General features: G+C 41.1%; 1 protein-coding gene across 1 annotated transcript in view; it reads left to right on the top strand.

Annotated features, from left to right (window-relative positions):
- adcy8 (adenylate cyclase 8 (brain)) overlaps positions 1-17259 on the top strand; it is a 150147-nt gene that overhangs the window by 102438 nt on the left and 30450 nt on the right. The window contains 2 exon segments of the mRNA XM_055151450.1: positions 7462-7659; positions 15561-15661. Coding sequence (XP_055007425.1) covers positions 7462-7659; positions 15561-15661 — 299 coding nt within the window.

Genomic DNA, 17259 nt, shown 5'->3' with positions numbered 1-17259 from the left:
GAGTTTGAAGTCATGGCTTCAAAGCTCTTCTCTGATTGGCCGGTGCGCGGTTTACAACTTCCAGGGTTCTTGCAAAACGTCTAGTGTATTCTGATTCCTGACCTAGTCGCTGGAGAGAATTGAAACTGAGCGGAGGCACTAGGTGGCACCAACTAGAAATCTAAGAAATCTGTGCATATTTGTCTGTAGTTGAGCATAAAATAAATATTCGTAAACTCTCGAATGAGTCCAGTCGTACATGAAATGTGTTGTGTGTCTTTTATCCATTAGAATACGAATTGAACAGTTATGACGCCAAGAATTACAATCAGAATTACAAATCAAGAATTGGGATTAGTCCTGGTTCAGTCTGTACGCAGCGCAAAAGTCCAACATCTCAATCAATTTTTCTTCTGCTCAATAAATAATGCCTGTAAAGTAACGACGTAGTTTTGACAGTCGAGTCGCACCTGTGAATTCGTATTCGTACTGAAGAAAGCGTAATCGTACATTTTCATTTTGTGATTGTAATTCTCAATGTCGTAACTTTTCAATTTGTATTCTGATGGATAAAATACACACAATTCAAAAGTTTACGAATATTTATTTTATGCTCAACTGCAGCCAAATATGCAGAGATTTCATTCCTATATGCACACAAATATTTCTGAAAGCTTTAGTAGTCCATGTGTTTGGCTCTGTTCAGATCCTGGTCTGAGCAGCTGTATGGCGGCTGTGGTTTGTGTTGTTGTTTGGTCTGAGCAGCTGTACAGTGGTTTGTGTTGTTGTTTGGTCTGAACAGCTGTATGGTGCCGTGTGTTCTGTGGTGATAGCGGCTTGTTTGGCCCTGGTGGCCTTTCCGTGGCATTTCCTGGAGCTCTTGGTGGAACATGTTTCCTATGGGCCACACATGCTGCCAGTGCAGATCACAAATGTCACTGTGTGGCCTTTGAGCGCTCACAGATCTACACAACGGAATAATGAACCAGGCCCCGGGTCAGAGCTGGACTCAACAACACTCTACTAGTACTAAACCAGGTCTAAACCAAGTCTAAAACCAGGTCTACACCACAACTATATCAGGTCTAAAACAGATCTAAACCATGACTGTTTGTGGATTAAAATAGGTGTAAAATCAGGTCCAAAGCAGGACTACACCAGGACTAAAATGGATTTAACCAGGTCTAAACTATGCCTATATGTGTGCTGAAGCAGCCTTTACTATATCAGAACTAAAACAGGACTACACAATGTCCAAACTAGGATTAAACCAGACTAAACCAGGACCACCATGTTTTGACCAAACTGGTCTTCTTCAGGGCTTAGTGATGAACATGTTGGCTTCTAAATAAAGGCCTTTTAACTATATTTTTCCTTGTGCAATTTTTACCTTTTTACTTCTTCGAAGTGCCTGGATTCTATTGAGTTTAAAATAAAATATCTTCATTAATGTCTATTGATTTGGGTCACGAAGGTTTGTGACTTTTAAAATATGGGTCCCCAGAAAAACTGTTTGGGAAACACTGCTGTATATGATACTGTCAGGCTGGAAGGTTTAAGACTAGGGATGGGCATGATTAGTCGACTAATCGATAACTGATCATTAAGAATTTCATCAATTACGTTAGTTTTTAATCGACAAACCAAATGTAGGTTGCTGTGCGTAGAGACGAGGCTGCGTCTGACACAAACACTGGAGTTGTGCCTCACAGTCTCAGGTTTGGGCTCTGGCTCCTTGGAGACTCTGTTCCACTCAAGGCGTTTTCAGGCCGACAGAACTGTGCCAGTTCCGATTCCCACACCTAATCTTAAACCGACTCACATCTTCACGCTGGAAATCAGAGCGTTCGGGAACTGAAAAGTTGCCGGGAACCAAGTAAAACTTGTTTTTTCTAAGCGAACCGTGACGACACAGAAGACGTCAGCACGTTCATCTGGGTCACACGCTGTAAAATAAACTAAAGAAGAGCGATTGAAACTATCACGTATTAAATTAAAAGTTTTAAGTCTACAAAAACTATTACGTATCTTTCGTTTTTCATGTATCCGCGTTCGCCTGATAAGATTACATCTTTGTATTTGGCGTCGCTGCCGTCTTCTCCACAGCAGATCGATGTTGTAGCAGAACTTGGCACATAAACAATGACTTGTATAAGAACAAACACTCGCTGGTGTTGATGATGTGATCCATGATTGTTATTTTCCTCTCTGTGACTTCTGTTTCTTGTGGCCTTGTTTTTATTTGGTGGTAAATCCTGTGTATGAACTCGGGTCGTTCACCAGTGAGCACTTTGGTTCCCCGGTTTCGTCATGGTGCATGTGTACGCAGTATCCCGGTTACTGCAACATAAAGAGCTGCGCTACACTTGCACACGTACGATCTTTGAAAACATGAACCATTCATATTCCACTGAGTCGAGTTCTTTAGTCCAACAGAAGCTGAACCGCATCATTGCTGTTTTTTATCCCTTAGTTTATGTAAATGAGCCATGCGGTTTTAAGTTTAGTTTCTGTGAGACTTGCGCAAAGCTGCATTAAAAACATTCTAATGTCAAACGGACTGATGTGGCTCTAGAGTGTTTATGGTTTATATGTCATAAAGTTGACTTTATTTATGCAGATTAGTAATAGTAATAATAATAATGATAATAACTTTAATATAAAAAACTACGATCGATTAAGAAAATTTTATCAAATGCCCATCCCTATTTAAGACAATCGATTAATCGGTCAACAATTAATCAACGACTAAAAGACTACAGCCCTGTCTTCTACTAAACCAGAACTAAGCTGCTTTATAGAAATACTAAACCGCACTAAGCCAGTATTGTGCGTGATGTGTTGACAGTGGTGGAACAAAGAGGAAATCCAGTGTTCCGCATTTATCGTCCAGTGCATCTCTCCTCTGCCGCCTCTCAGATAATGATGCCCTCCCTCTTTCTCTCCTTCCCTTTCGCTCACGTGATCCTGATATTAGCAAACCCGACGTGTGTGCGGGGAAGACAGCGTCTATTTTTAGCGTACAGTTCCATTCACGGGGCGCGCTCATGTGGAGGGCCGCTGTTGAACTCCGACCCCTGCTATTCTCATTTTGATTGGTCCAAATGTCAGCGATTGTCCCGGGCATAATGAGCAGCGCGCGCTTTACCCGGCCGCATCCATATTCAGCGGAGGGCCAGCGGTCAAGTCCACGCACGCCGCAGTCTTATCAGAGTGAGCGGAGGGGGCGGGGCTACAACCATACATCAATGTCACCTTCAGGAGGATTCGTACACGCTGCAAAAATAGGTCCACGCTCGTTTGAGACGTTCTAGAAAAGGAAGAAAATGAATTGTTGTTGGTTTTTTCACAAGTTCTAATAGACTGATTGACTTTTGAAATGAGTTTTTCAAAAGGAACTGCGCTCTTACACCTTCTAAAAAGAAACTACAATCCAAATCTGAACCTGCCTTAAACGTCATATATTACGCAAAATGGACTCTTGGGAGATTTTAGTCATGTTAGAACTTTATAACCTCCTCAAAAACAGACCCAGCGCTGTGTTTTGTTTCATTCACACACGTCTGATGTCATGCAGTGGTAGTTTTAAAGGCGTTTATATGATGACAGTTTGAACAGAAGACAGAAAAATGGCGTCGCATCTTCACTTTTGATGTCGCGTTTAGACGAGTGTTTTCAGAAGGAAATCTGCGTGAACACGGTGACGCAAAAGTGTGTGGAATTTGGTTGGGTTTGCATGCCAGATGTCTCAGTCGTGATGTATGTGACGTAAACGTGTACACGACCTGAGCAGATCTGACCAGAGTTTTGCGTCTTGGGCAGTGTAGACAGAAACGCTACAGCGGAGCGTTTTCATCTTTTCCACTCTGAAGGATGGTTTCAGATTTTTGCATTTTTAAGCCCCCAAAACGCTCTCGTGTAAACAGGCCCAAAGTTAACATCTACCTTTTGACTTGATTGGAAATAGATGCATCACGAATCTCGGACTTCCGGTCATTGCGCAGTGCATACTGGGAAGGATTTTCCGAAAAAGTGAGCATTAAACCACCATGTTTGTTTTCCCAGTGGGATGCGTCTATTGACAAAGTCGATCTTTTCAAGTCTTTTGAACCATATCTCTTTTGTTTCTGGTTCTGATATTGTCATATTTTAAGTTTTGCGATTCGGACATCGTAATTGTGTGGTTGTTGGATCCTAACAGTGGAAAACGGCTCGAGAAATGGGCTTCGGAAGTTTACGAACTCCATAAGTGCAAAAGGGAATCGGATGTGTGTGACTGCAAACCTCCGTTCTAACTGCATCTTTACATCATCAAGACAAACAGTATATTTTTAGCTCTAGTCTTGTGTAATGTGCAAATGTGTTTTGGCACAGTGGAAAGTAGATGTACTCTGTAAATATGTCCATACGAGGAGCCGGTCCAGGAGCCGGTCCAGGATCCAGTTTGGCTCCTCGTGCATATTTGATGAACCTTAATCCTTCCATCACTGCTGCAAAGTGCTCAATCGTTTTTCCACATTTCACAAGTTTAGAGGAGGAGTTTGAGTCTGGCACTGTTGGACTGTTTGGAGTTTGCATGTTCTCCCTGTTTCCGGGCGGGTTTCATGTGGTTTCCTTGGCAACCAAAACATGTACAGTGTCCGAGACCAATCATCCAGCTCGGTAGTTTTGCTGAGATCTGGAGAAGCTATTTTTTACTTTTTAAATTTTTCCAGATAGAGATGGGGATGATCAGTAACTTGACATGTTTTATTTATTTATTTATTTATTTATTTATATAAAGATACAGTGGAAGACTACTCACACTACTCTGGAACATTCCACATGGAGATAGATACTGTAAGCTTCATTTCCTTCAGTGGAATAACAAGATTTCCAGGAACATGTCCATGGAAACAAGCAGGAGGAGGCTCCTCCTCCACCAGGCCAAGAGTCAGGTTTGTGGAGATGCAAGCCTGCTCACAGTAAGGGCACGTTGTTTTTTGTTTTTGTTTTTGTTTTTTGTTTCTTCAGTACAATAAATACAAATAATTTAGTTTTTTTTTTTTTTATCGATTAATAGTAAAATTATGTTAAAAATATTTGGGCAAAATGTTACACACTGTTGCTTCAAGTCGTGACTTAGTGTATTTTAGATACATCATATCAATCTAAACCTAATGTTTTTGTTGTAATTTTTTTTCATTTTCATGTTTATAAGATGAGGAGGTGTTGGAGAAGGAGGGTTGTTTTGCAGTTGAGAAGGTGATGGAGGAAAAGAAGGAGAAAGAGGAGGTGATGCAGGGGGATGAAAACGAGGAGGTGATGGAAGAGGAGGTGGAGAAGGAGGAGGAGGTGATGGAGGATTGTTGTTGTTGTTCTGCTACTGACGAAGTGATGAGGAGGAGGTAAGGAGGTAATGGAGAAGGATGAAAAGGAGAGATGATAGAGGATGATGAAAGAAGGAGGTGATGGAGGAGGAGAAGGAGGAGCAGGAGGTTATGGAGAAGGAGGAGCAGGAGGTTATGGAGAAGGAGGAGCAGGAGGTTATGGAGAGTCCTGCACAGGTCCATTTTTGGAAACCCACACCTGTGCAGTCCAGCACCACACCCGCCAGGTCACATGTGATTATATCAAAGTTAAATCCACACTCGCCTGGACCTGTTAACATTCCACCTGTGACCAGCCTGTGATAAAACGGGGTCAGCCCATTAGTTCGACAGCCCAATAGTCCTGGACTAAACCAGGACTAAACCAGGACTGAACCTACGCCGTGTCATTAGTGTATTATAAATATATACACGCCGCAACCGCAGAGTTGATCACCAGGACTACACCAGGACTACAAAAGGACTAAACCAGGACTAAACCAGGACTAAACCAGGACTAAACAAGGACTAAACCAGGACTAAACCTCCGCTGATGGTTTTATGTAGTAAAAACACTGAAGTCACTCTCTCAGTCTGGTCCATCGTTTTGGAAAAAGACCAGGAAATATCACTTGTTCCAGGGCAGCAGACGTCCTGGACATGCATCAAGTATTTTTCTCCCATTCCTCATTCATTTGATTCACCTGACCCACCCGTGTGTAATCACGACCCAATCACATACCCGCCTGTAAAATTCCAGAACGTTAAAACCCGCCCATTTCAGCAACTATTTGCGAGGACAGTGGTCCCTCGTTTATCGCAGGGGTTACGTTCTAAAAATAACCTGCGATAGGTGAAATCCGCTTTACATTTTACAATTATTATATCTGTTTTAAGTCTGTAAAACCCCTCAGCACAAACTTTATACACTTTTCTCACACAGGACAGTTAACCTTTTTTGCGTCCTTCTTAAAACTTATTACTGCTGTCGTCCTTTTTTTTATTTTCGTCCTTCATTCATTTATTCCACAATGGAGTCCTACAGCGCAGAGTCCTGCAGGGGTCCATTTTTGGAGACCCACACCCATACAGTACAGGACCGCACCCGCCCATTAACCAGAGATTATATCAAACTTTTGCGCTTCATACACCACAGACTGAACCAAGACTAAACCGGGACTAAACCAGGACTAAAACAGGACTGAAACAGGACTCACTGTCGGGACGGGCTTGGAGGTGACTGCAGGAGAAAGGACCGGCTCAGCTCCGCATCTCACGGAGGTAAAAGCGGGCGCCACCTGATCGTGCTTTGCTGACACCCTGCTTTGGTGTTCTCTCTCTTAAGTCCAAGATTAGTCCTGGTGTAGTCCTGGTTTAGTTCTGGTGTAGTCCATGTGTAGTCCTGGTTTAGTCCTGACCCGCCCGTGTGTAATCACTACCCGTCTGCGTACCCGCCCGTAAAATTCTAGACCCGGCGCAGGACTCTGCCACAGCCAAGTAACTTCTACCTTCCTTCAGCGTGTCCAGAGTGGGTGCAATCGCAGGAGCCTTTACTGGTGCAGAACGTTTCGTCGACATTGTGGGTTTTTTCGGGGAGAAATCTTGCAAACATACAGCACTTCAGAATCACACTGATAGAGATCAAACTTTTATGTAAAATGGGCAGGAGACACGGCACGGAGGAGACTGACTGACAATGGTCTACAGTCTCTTAGCCAATCAGGACGCACGGATATGAACACTATACACGTTGATACACAACAAAAAGGCATGCAAAAAAATCTGCAAATCAGCGAGAAAGCAAAAAGTGAACCGTGATATAGCGAGGGACGACTGTACCTGTTAGTACTCGACCCGGTGCAGGACTCTGCTGTGATGTTATTTGAGAGGGGCTTGTTGCAAACGATCAATCTTTCATCTGTTCCCAACACGTCCCTGAACATTACAAAACACCTTCTCCATCTTCCCTGAATTAACCGTATTAATCCTCGACACACGACGGCGTCCGGTCTGCTTGCTGCATGTCGCCCGTAGCATGTGGCCCCGTTCCTGTAGCGGGCGTGTACCGTGATGCCGCGGCCGGGGACATGGGACCGCGGGCCTGACTCTGCTGTCTGCATGTGCTTCCCCGTAGACCCTGGCCGCTCTAACACGAAACTCCATTAACCTGCTCCCCAACCATCTCGCTCAAGCTTTGCATGTCCAGTGTGGGCCCGAGGAGATAAACACGCGCATAGCCAGCTCCATCCAGCAGAGGAGCGGAGATAAGCTGAGACGCGAGCACATGAAGCCTCTGTCACTCATGTTTAGAGTCTCCAGCCTGGAACAGAAGGTAGAGGGCGCCGGAGAGTTCTCTGAGCAGCAGGCCTGTCACCGTTACACTTTTTGAGTGTCGCTGATGAAAATATATACGATAAAAGGTCATATTGATACAAATTTTTGCTACTCAAACAATGACCTGAAATTGGTTTTGTGGTTTTAATTTCGTTTGAACAGGCTTTTGGTTTTGGTCTTGGGATATAGCAGAATCAGTGTGTCATTCGTTCTTTCGATTTTCTAATTAAAATCAAAAATAATAAAACGAAAAAAACAACAATTTTCTTCATATTTGTCTCCAAAACCAAAATGAAAAAATGGATAACGGATAAATTTCCAGTTTCATCCAGTTTTGAGCATGGATCTATAAAAAAAAACTGGAGATGCCGGACCTTTGCGCCGCATATGGACTGAACCAGGACTAATCTTGGACTTGAGAGAAACGGAGAACCTCGAGTCTCATCTCCGGGCTCATCCTGACACTCAGTCCTAGTTCAGTTCTGGTTTAGACCTGGTTTAGTCCTGTTTTAGACCCAGTTCAGTTCAGTTCTGGTTTAGTCCTGGGTCAGTCCTGGTTTAGTCCAGGTTTAGTCCAGGTTTAGTCTTGGTTTAGTCCCGTTTTAGACCTTGTTTAGTCCTGGTTAATTCCTGGGATCAGTCCTGTTTTAGTCCTTGTTTAGTCCTGGTTTAGTCCAGGTTTAGTCCAGGTTTAGTCTTGGTTTAGTCCCGTTTTAGTCCTTGTTTAGTCCTGGTTAATTCCTGGGATCAGTCCTGTTTTGGTCCTTGTTTAGTCCTGGTTTAGTCCAGGTTTAGTCCAGGTTTAGTCTTGGTTTAGTCCCATTTTAGTCCTTGTTTAGTCCTGGTTAATTCCTGGGATCAGTCCTGTTTTGGTCCTTGTTTAGTCCTGGTTTAGTCCTGGTTTAGTCCTATAGTCCATGGTCAAATTTGGAAGAAACGGCAAAAGTTCATTATCCGTTTTTTCCATTTTATTCATTTAAACACAAAATCGAAAACTGAAAAAAGCAAATCGTTACCCGTCTTTTTCATTATGGTTTTGGAGACAAATAATGAAGAAAATAGTTGTTTTTACATTTTCTTACTTTTGATTTTAATTTGAACAATGAATGAACAAATGATACATGGATTCTTCTCAAATATTTCACATTGTCTAACTTAAAAAAATCCCATATTACACCAAATTGTGAGTTTTAAATCATGTTATTAAGCTGTTACCTCGTCAAAAACAGACCTGAAGTTGTGTTTTGTTTCATTCGCACAAGTCTGAGTAACTTTATTATTAGTCTGTCCACATCTCCAAACTTCAAAATGCTCCACCTTGTGATGTCATGAAGAGATAGTTTTCAAGCTCCTTTTACTTTTAGTTTAGCAGAGTTTGGCAATTCTTGGACTAAAATCATCCAAATGATTCTAGTAAAGGTGTGTGGAGTTTAAAAACACAGTGGAGCACTTCCTGTATTACCACGTGACATCACAAGGTGGAACAGAACGGGGGTTTTTTGGGCGTAAAACATGTGTAAATAAAACAAAACACAACTCCAGGTCTGTTTGTGATGAGGAAACAACATTATAACATTGATCAGAAAATAGTGTAATATGGACCTTTTAAAATAATGTCTGCGTTTGGAAAATATACTTTCTCTCTCTTTAAGAATTAGAAAATAAATAAATGAAGTCCATATCTGACGTGAATGATGTCCACAAATGGTTTATGGTCTTAAAAACTAAGCGGGAAAAGTCTGGATTATTACCTATGACGCAACAAAACAGGCAAATTCCAAATGACGCAGTTTTGAGGCTCAGAGGAGATAATTTTGTGTTAATGCATCACTGAAACGAACGTGAACGAAGCAAAAATAGAAGTTCGTCCGTCACTTATTGAACTTTGAGTGGACGCAGTGTTTATGGTGACAGGCCTCCTGACCAGCTCACGAGGGGCCGAGCACAGAGGCGAGAGGCAAGAGCTCATCCACAAACACGGAGCGGAAAGTCAAATCCGAACGAGTCTTTTGAGCCAAGGTTCAGTAACAAGTCAAAACTATAAAAGCGAAGGGTCTGGGTCCATGTACCATTTGTTGTTTATAATTTTAATTAAGAACGAAAAACAATAAAATGGGAAAACAGTTTATGATTTCATTTTTCCGTTTTAGAGTCAAACAAAAAAGACAGACTTCGACCTCCATTTCCAATAGTCAGTTTAAAGTTGTGACTATATTAATTTAGATATTTTATTCTCTCTGGTTTATTTGCCCCGGAAGTTCTACTGCAGTGTCGACCATGGATCTATAATAAAAACTATTTTATTATAGTTCTATGGAATCAACTGAACAAAGTTTATCGCTGCTACTTGTTTCTTGTCAATGAGTTCAACAATGACTTTATAAAATGTGAAAGTAAACGCGTCGCTGTAAAAGAAGACGACATGTTTGTTCACAAAACTGCAACGATTTTTCAGGTAACTCCTTCTAGCAGCAGAACTTCAAATAAACCAAAGAGAATAAAATATCAAATTCAAACAAGCACCAAGACTGTTTTTTTGTTTGGTGTTATCTGAAATAAACTTTAAATTAAATATGGAAAATAGAGGTTGAAATCTTTTTTTTTCTTTGACACTAAAATGGAAAAAAATAAATAATACAGGTCAGTTATCTGCCAGTGGAATAAGACTTTTTTTTTTTACTTAAAATATGAAAATACATCTTGCTACAAAAAAAAACAAGACTTAAAATAAAATAAAAAAAGACAGAGAAAAACACACCTATTCCATTGGTAGATAATTTGATTTGTCAAGTTAAATCAACTCAAATAAAGTCAAATATTCATAATTTCAGTCATTTTAACTTACCTAGATATTGTTGTTTTTTTTCACAATAACAAATGAAATTGTTGGGAATTATAAATAAAAAAATAAATTTTAAAAAGTGAAGTTGAGCTGATTTTGAGACAGGTTTTTGTGCCTCTGTGCTGTGCTCCCTCCTGACCAGCTCCTCCTCTCTCTGCTGCTTTACATTCACTGAAGGACACTGAACGTTAAAGCTTCACCGCGGAACTTTTCCCGTCTCTTTGAGTGAATGTAACGCCGTCCTGCCGCCGCTGCTGCTGCTGTCGTGGTTCGTGTTGCCCTTTGACCTTGTGGGTGCTGGTGGGTCCCTCCCCTCCCTCTGTGCTGTGTAGTTGGCGGTGTTGTGTAGCTGGCGGTGTTTGTGGCCTCCTCTCCTCGTTTTCTTTGTGAGAGAAATGACTTGCTGACTTCCCAGGTTGTAGATAACAGAAAGACAGAGATAAAAGTTGTTCTTGTTCTTCTGTGAGAATCTGCGTGCAACTGTTTTGAACTGTTTTCTACTTCCAAACACTCGTACAAAGTGCAAACAGATTTACACTATTAAAGACACACAAAAACATACACAAAACTGACTTAAACTAAGCTTTTTTTGTTTGTTTGTTTAAAGGCCTGTTTACACGAGAACGCTTGCAGGTAAAAACGACAAAATATTTTATCGGTAGTGCCTTTCGTTCAGACGGTGACGCCGTTTCCTGGTGCCGCCTAGTGCCTCCGCTCAGTTTCATTTCTCTCCAGTGACTAGGTCAGGAACCAAAATACACTAAACAGTTTGCAAAAATCCCAGAAGTGCGAGTCTGGGCACCAGCCAATCAGCAAAGAGTGATACATTCTGTGTTGTCAATGATTCCCAAGATCGAGGATTTAAAGCCGGAATAAAGAGAATATTTGGTGAATTTTATCAAGGGGAAAGACGTTATTGCCCTTCTTCCTACAGGATTTGGGAAAAGCGAGTTATGTATTACGTACGTCACGACCAAATAGCGGTGATTGGTTAATTAAAAAAAGTACCCGCCTACCGTCGAGCGAACAAATTCTAAAACTGTGAGGTCAGACGGTTTCTACGAAGTGAAACCGGCTGATGAATCTGGCTATGTTTACACGAGAACGCTTGTGAAAATATGTTATCAGAAGTGCCTTTCGTTTAGACGGTGATGGCATTTTTGAGGCTTTAAAACGCAAAAATCTGAAACCACCCTCCAGAGTGTAAAAGTTGAATACGCTCCGCCGTATTGTTTCCATCGACACTGCCCAAGACGCAAAACTCTGGTCAGATCTGCTCATGTTGCATACTCTTTTACGTCACATGCATAAAGTACACAGAAACAAATGTACAGAATCTGCAGAGATGCTATTAGTGAACAGAGAAGGATCTGCAATCACCTCTGTCAAATTCTGGATGCACCGGGTCATCGCAGTCGAGTCAGACGGATATGGATGAGACCTGGAGAAATAATCGATGGAGGGACAACTTTGTGGAAGGAGACGCGATGCCACTTTTGTATCTTGTGTTCAGACTGTCATCATATAAACGTAGCCTTAAAAAAAAAAAAGTTTTAGTTTATTACTAAATGATTAAAAAATATACTCAAAAAATATTCTGCACAGTTAAGATGCCATTTTTGAGCTGTTACAATGTTAGGGTGACCAGATTTGCAATAATAATAATAATAATAATAATAAAAATATAAATAATAATAATAAAATTGTGAAAGAAGAGTGTAATTAAGGAAAATTGTTCTGCACTTGCCCCATTCATAACTTACATGTCACATTTTCTTTGTGTTTTGGTTGTTTTTTAAGCATGAGTTTCTAAATTTTACCTAAACAGATAACAATTTATGTCTCTCTTTACTGTTAGCAGGGGTCAGATTGGTCAAAAATAGGAACAGCTGGGACATTTCTTGTACAAAACTGGGACAAATTAGTGGTTTTGGATAAATCTGTTGGGACAGGGGACACAGGGCTCAAAATTTGGACTGTCCCGGGTCAACAGGGATGTCTGGTCACCCTAATTTTGTAAGTCTTGCATCTGTTTTAGAAGCCTTGCCAAATGTTGAAGGGTTGCTTTATTACCAATGTGTATTTTTCAGGTATCGGTATCATAGAGAGCCCAAAACAATCCCATTGATCTAACGCCAGACTGTTTATTTCCGAAGGAGGGCCTGTAGTTTTTGTAGGAACCTCTGCAGATGCTAAAAACGCTCAAAATGACAGAAAATAGATTTATGTTCCCTCATTTAATCCCGGTATTTTTGGAAGTGTTAAAGAGTGTAAAAATACTTTGACACCAGGCTAATACTGACTTTATTTACTCTGCACAATTATCAGACACACACAGTAGCCCAGTATCACTTTGGTACTCGTTATCAGATTAAAAAATAAAAAATGGGAACAGTTGAAGGCATGTTGGCACGTTCAGCTCACAGCGAGGAGATTCCTGGTTTGATTCCCTTGAGCAGTTGCGCACGGCTCCTCACAGTCGGGTCAAACGCAGAAGGCGGGACGTGGGTCTACGTGAACCTCGATGGCGTGAGTGAGTTTTGGGGGCCCCTGCTCTTTGCTCCGCTGCTTGTGTTGGCCCCTGCATGTGCCGTGTGCTGCTTCGTGGTGCGCCCGTTCACCAAATGAACATCTGCATGAGTTAAAATGACCCGAACAAGACGATGTTGATGTTGATGTTGACGTTTAGCTTTGGTATGAACTTCTTCAGGACCTGGGTCTGGTCTGGTGAACTTTAGAAATGCACCGATACTGATACTGGTATTGAAGATTGGCTCCGATACTGAAAAAAATGCTGGTTCCAGTTGAATTCAGTCCTGGTTGGGCCTTTAATTGGATGTAATAAGACTGACAATCCAGGCTGATTTTGGCCTAGAACATCTCATAATGTTTGAATCTTTATTCATACAAAGCTGTTCAGTCGTCATGTGAAGGATAAATTACAGTTACATAACACATTTGGATCTCTTGTGTAATAAGTTAGCTGAGTTTTAAGGAAATAATTTGTTTTAAAGTAATTTTACATCCAAGTCAAAGTATCAGTATCGGTATCAGAACTGAAAAAGCTGGATTGGTTCATCCCTCTAAGCTTTAAAGGTGCACTGTGTAACTTTTCTGGAGAGGGTCTACAGCAGGGGTGTCAAACTCATTTTGGTCCGGGGGCCGTATCCAACCTACTTTGATCCCAAAGGGGCCGGATCAGAAAACTCATGTCATATAAACCCCAAAAATAACAATAAGTTCAAATATTTGTGCAGAGAAACACAAATCTATTATAGAAATCTTTTTTAATTGATGAACTCTTTCTTATTATATTATAATATTATGAACATCCTGAAACTTTAAGAAAAATTCAAATTCAACATTTAAAATATTTTAGTAGAAAATCACCCAAGGGCCACATTAAAGGTCTTGGAGGGCCGGATCTGGTCCCCGGGCCTTATGTTTGACACCTGTGGTCTACAGCCTGTTTGTCTCCATGAAGATGTTAATGCTTTGGTTTAAATCAGAGGTGGGATTTGCGAGTCGTGACTTGGACTCGAGTCAGACTTGAGTCCCAATTTTTACGTCTTGAGACTTGACTTGATAAAATAGCCAAAAAACTTGGGATTCGACTTGGACTTGAAGCTCAGTGACTTGGGGCTTGACTCAGACTTGAGGCCTGTGTCTTCAGAAGACTTGATGCTTCTCCTAAAAAATATATGTTTTTAGAAAATACTTTTCTCTTTACAGTTGGTAAACGTGGTGCTTAATTTTACAGGAACAAACTGGAACATGTCCATCTCTCTTCTGTTTGTTACTTTGGATGTAACTGAAGTACTGTGATGTGGTATCCTCAAATGTACTACAGTAATATACAGTACAATACAGTAAAACAGAGGAAACTACAAAGAACACAATCCTCCCATTTCATTGCAGAATACACAACAACAACTGTTAGCACTTTTAAATCTGAACTCTTTCTATTCTGGCCGTAATAATTCACACTCTTGTCAAGACATTTAAAAAAGAAAAAATTGCATTTCTTAAACTCTATAAATACTCCTTTATCATGACTTTTTAAGTGCAATTTAGTTTAAAAGTCGTATAAATTGAAAACATTTAAGCTATATTTGGTACTTTTTTGGTTTAAAGACTTGAAATGACTTGAAGCTCAAAGCAGGCGACTTGGACTTGACTTGGACTTATAGGCCACTGACTTGAGAGTCAACTTGAGGACAAAGCCTTGAGACTTACTTGAGACTTGCAAAACGACGACTTGGTCCCACCTCTGGTTTAAATTGTACAGACTATGGCATTAAACTAATCTGTCTTGCTTTTTTTTTTTTTAAACTACAGGTGTTAAAAGGCTGAAAAAATATCTGAAAAACTGTTATAAGTTTATGCACGTACTGTGGAACATTCTAGGTCAGGTGTAAGCAATTATTTTTCCCATGGAGCTACAAGAGAAACGGAACATTTTGTGGAGGGCCAGGCCAAAATGCTTTACTCACTTCTGCATAATATTAGTTCTATTTCTTTATAAAAAGTGGTAAGTCTTTGCTTTGACGAACTGGTGAGACTGGTACGAGTTTATGTCATGACTAAGCAATGAAAAATTGAGGCTGTCTTACAAAAAATGTCATTTAAAAAACACCTCTAAAATAAAAGAAATGCAACTTTAGTCCAAAGGTCCATATGTGGTCAGGCAGCTGTACAAGGGCCAGGTCTGTTCTAGGTAGAGTTCCATGGAGACAAGCAGGTGATGGACCTTCCACGAGACCAGATACACAGTGCACCTTTAAGGAACGGGCTGAGTCTAATTTCTGAAAATGTGACACTCTGCTGCTTGTCCAATAATAAGATTGTGTGTTTAGTCACTTTGCAGGTGTCATAAACAAACTGAAACCATCCAGACCAAATCGACAAATGAAAAGAAATAAACTAATTAAAAGTATTTCTGAACTCCAGTCATGTTAACTCATGTGGATTTTCTTTTTGCAGTAGGACATTAGGACAGTTCTGTCTCTCGCTAACCCTGTCCCCTGTCCCCCGTCCCTTCTTCCTGTCTTCTGCAGTACTCCCAGATGAGGGACGAGGTCTTCAAGTCCAACCTGGTGTGCGCCTTCATCGTGCTCATCTTCATCACGTCCATCCAGAGCCTGCTGCCCTCGGCCAGGTAAACGTCGCTCCCTTTTGTCACACAGAGGGAATATTCACACTGGAGACATGATGTTTGATGACCTCCAACAAAAAAGACGAACAAATTTTCCCTCGGAGACAATAAAAGTCTAAAGTCTAACAAACAAAAAAAAGAACTGACTATATCAACATTTGACCTCACAACTTTTTGGTTATAGGGAGCTCATTCCAGGTTATAATATTGTCATATTTTCTGGACTATAAGTTGCTCTGGAGTATAAGTCACACCAGCCAAAAAATGCATAATGAAGAAGAAAAAAACATATATGAGTCGCACTGGCATAATAAGCACTTTTTGGGGAAATGTATTTCGTAAAATCAGAGACCAGGAACCGACATTTCATCTCGAGAGGCAAGTTAAAGTAATAACAACAGAATAGACAACAGGCTGAACAGGCATTAATTTGTTAACATAACATATGAACAGTTCTTCAGAGAAACAACGCAACATAAGTTTACCAAACTCACGATTTCACTCCAAATCACTTAATCCACTGAATTTTTCATCCTTGGTGTCACTTCTGAGCAACTCCTCGACCTCCGGGGGTAAACGGAGCACCGCTTCCTCTTCTCTGTAGCTGTCGTCAGACTCAGCATCAGTTCCAGCTCCAGAATTATTCTGGTCTTTCTGAATCCCGACAGGATGGTTTCGGTGTCACTGAAGTCCAGGCTTTGTCCATCCATCCAGTGACTTCAGGAAAGTTTCATGGCACACCCGCCCAGTTACCGTGAAGCTGTTTCTCCATCCCCGTATTCCGCCAGTCCGTCACAAGTTCCTCGCTCACTCCAAGCTTTTTTTCTGCTGCTCGATTACTGTTTTCGGCTGAATATTTCACTATTTGCAGTGAGACAGCGGCTTTTCCTACAGGAGACATGTGCAGTAGAGTGAGGTGACAGTGGTACAGGAGTAATAGTTGTACTAGATACTGATACACAAGACTAGAGCCTCTCGCGGCTGTCAGTCTGAAAATTTTTATATATAAGTCGCACTGGAGTATAAGTCGTAGGAAACACCCAAACCATTAAAAAAAGTGCAGCTCATAGTCCGAAAAATACGGTAAGCTATGGGAGTCCGGAGGAACACAATAAGAACTGAATAAGATCTTTTTATACAAGAAGATCTGCAGCTGCTGCCTCTGTGTGTCTCTATGGTGAAGTCTAGAGAAGAATACAGCCCATGAAACAGGTGTACTCAGGCAAAAGTTTACTGTCTAGACCAGAATCACATCAGTCCGAGCCTCTCATGATTAATCAGTGCACAGTGAACATGTATTGTTGATTTAGTTCGCGAAATATTAGCCAGGCTCAATTTCATTTCTCTCCAGCGACTAGGTCAGGAATCGGAATTCACTAAACGGTTTGCAAGAACCCCGGAAGTTGTAGAGAAGAGCTGTGAAGCCATGACGTCAAACTCGTCGTGTCCGTCTGGGTCCCTTTTGTGGAACAGCACAACAGTAAACAAAGCGTCGAGACGGATGTAGACGAAGACAGACATTCTGTGTTGGCAACGATTCCCGAAATCGAGCATTTAAAGCTGGAACAAAGAGAATGTTTGGTGAATTTTATCAAGCGGAA

This window comes from Boleophthalmus pectinirostris, unplaced genomic scaffold (assembly GCF_026225935.1).
Source record: "Boleophthalmus pectinirostris isolate CB_2022bp ecotype Guang Dong unplaced genomic scaffold, ASM2622593v1 HiC_scaffold_16, whole genome shotgun sequence".
Taxonomy (NCBI): Eukaryota; Metazoa; Chordata; class Actinopteri; order Gobiiformes; family Gobiidae; genus Boleophthalmus; species Boleophthalmus pectinirostris.
The sequence above is the reverse complement of the archived record's forward strand: the minus strand, read 5'-3'. Positions and strand labels throughout refer to the sequence as shown.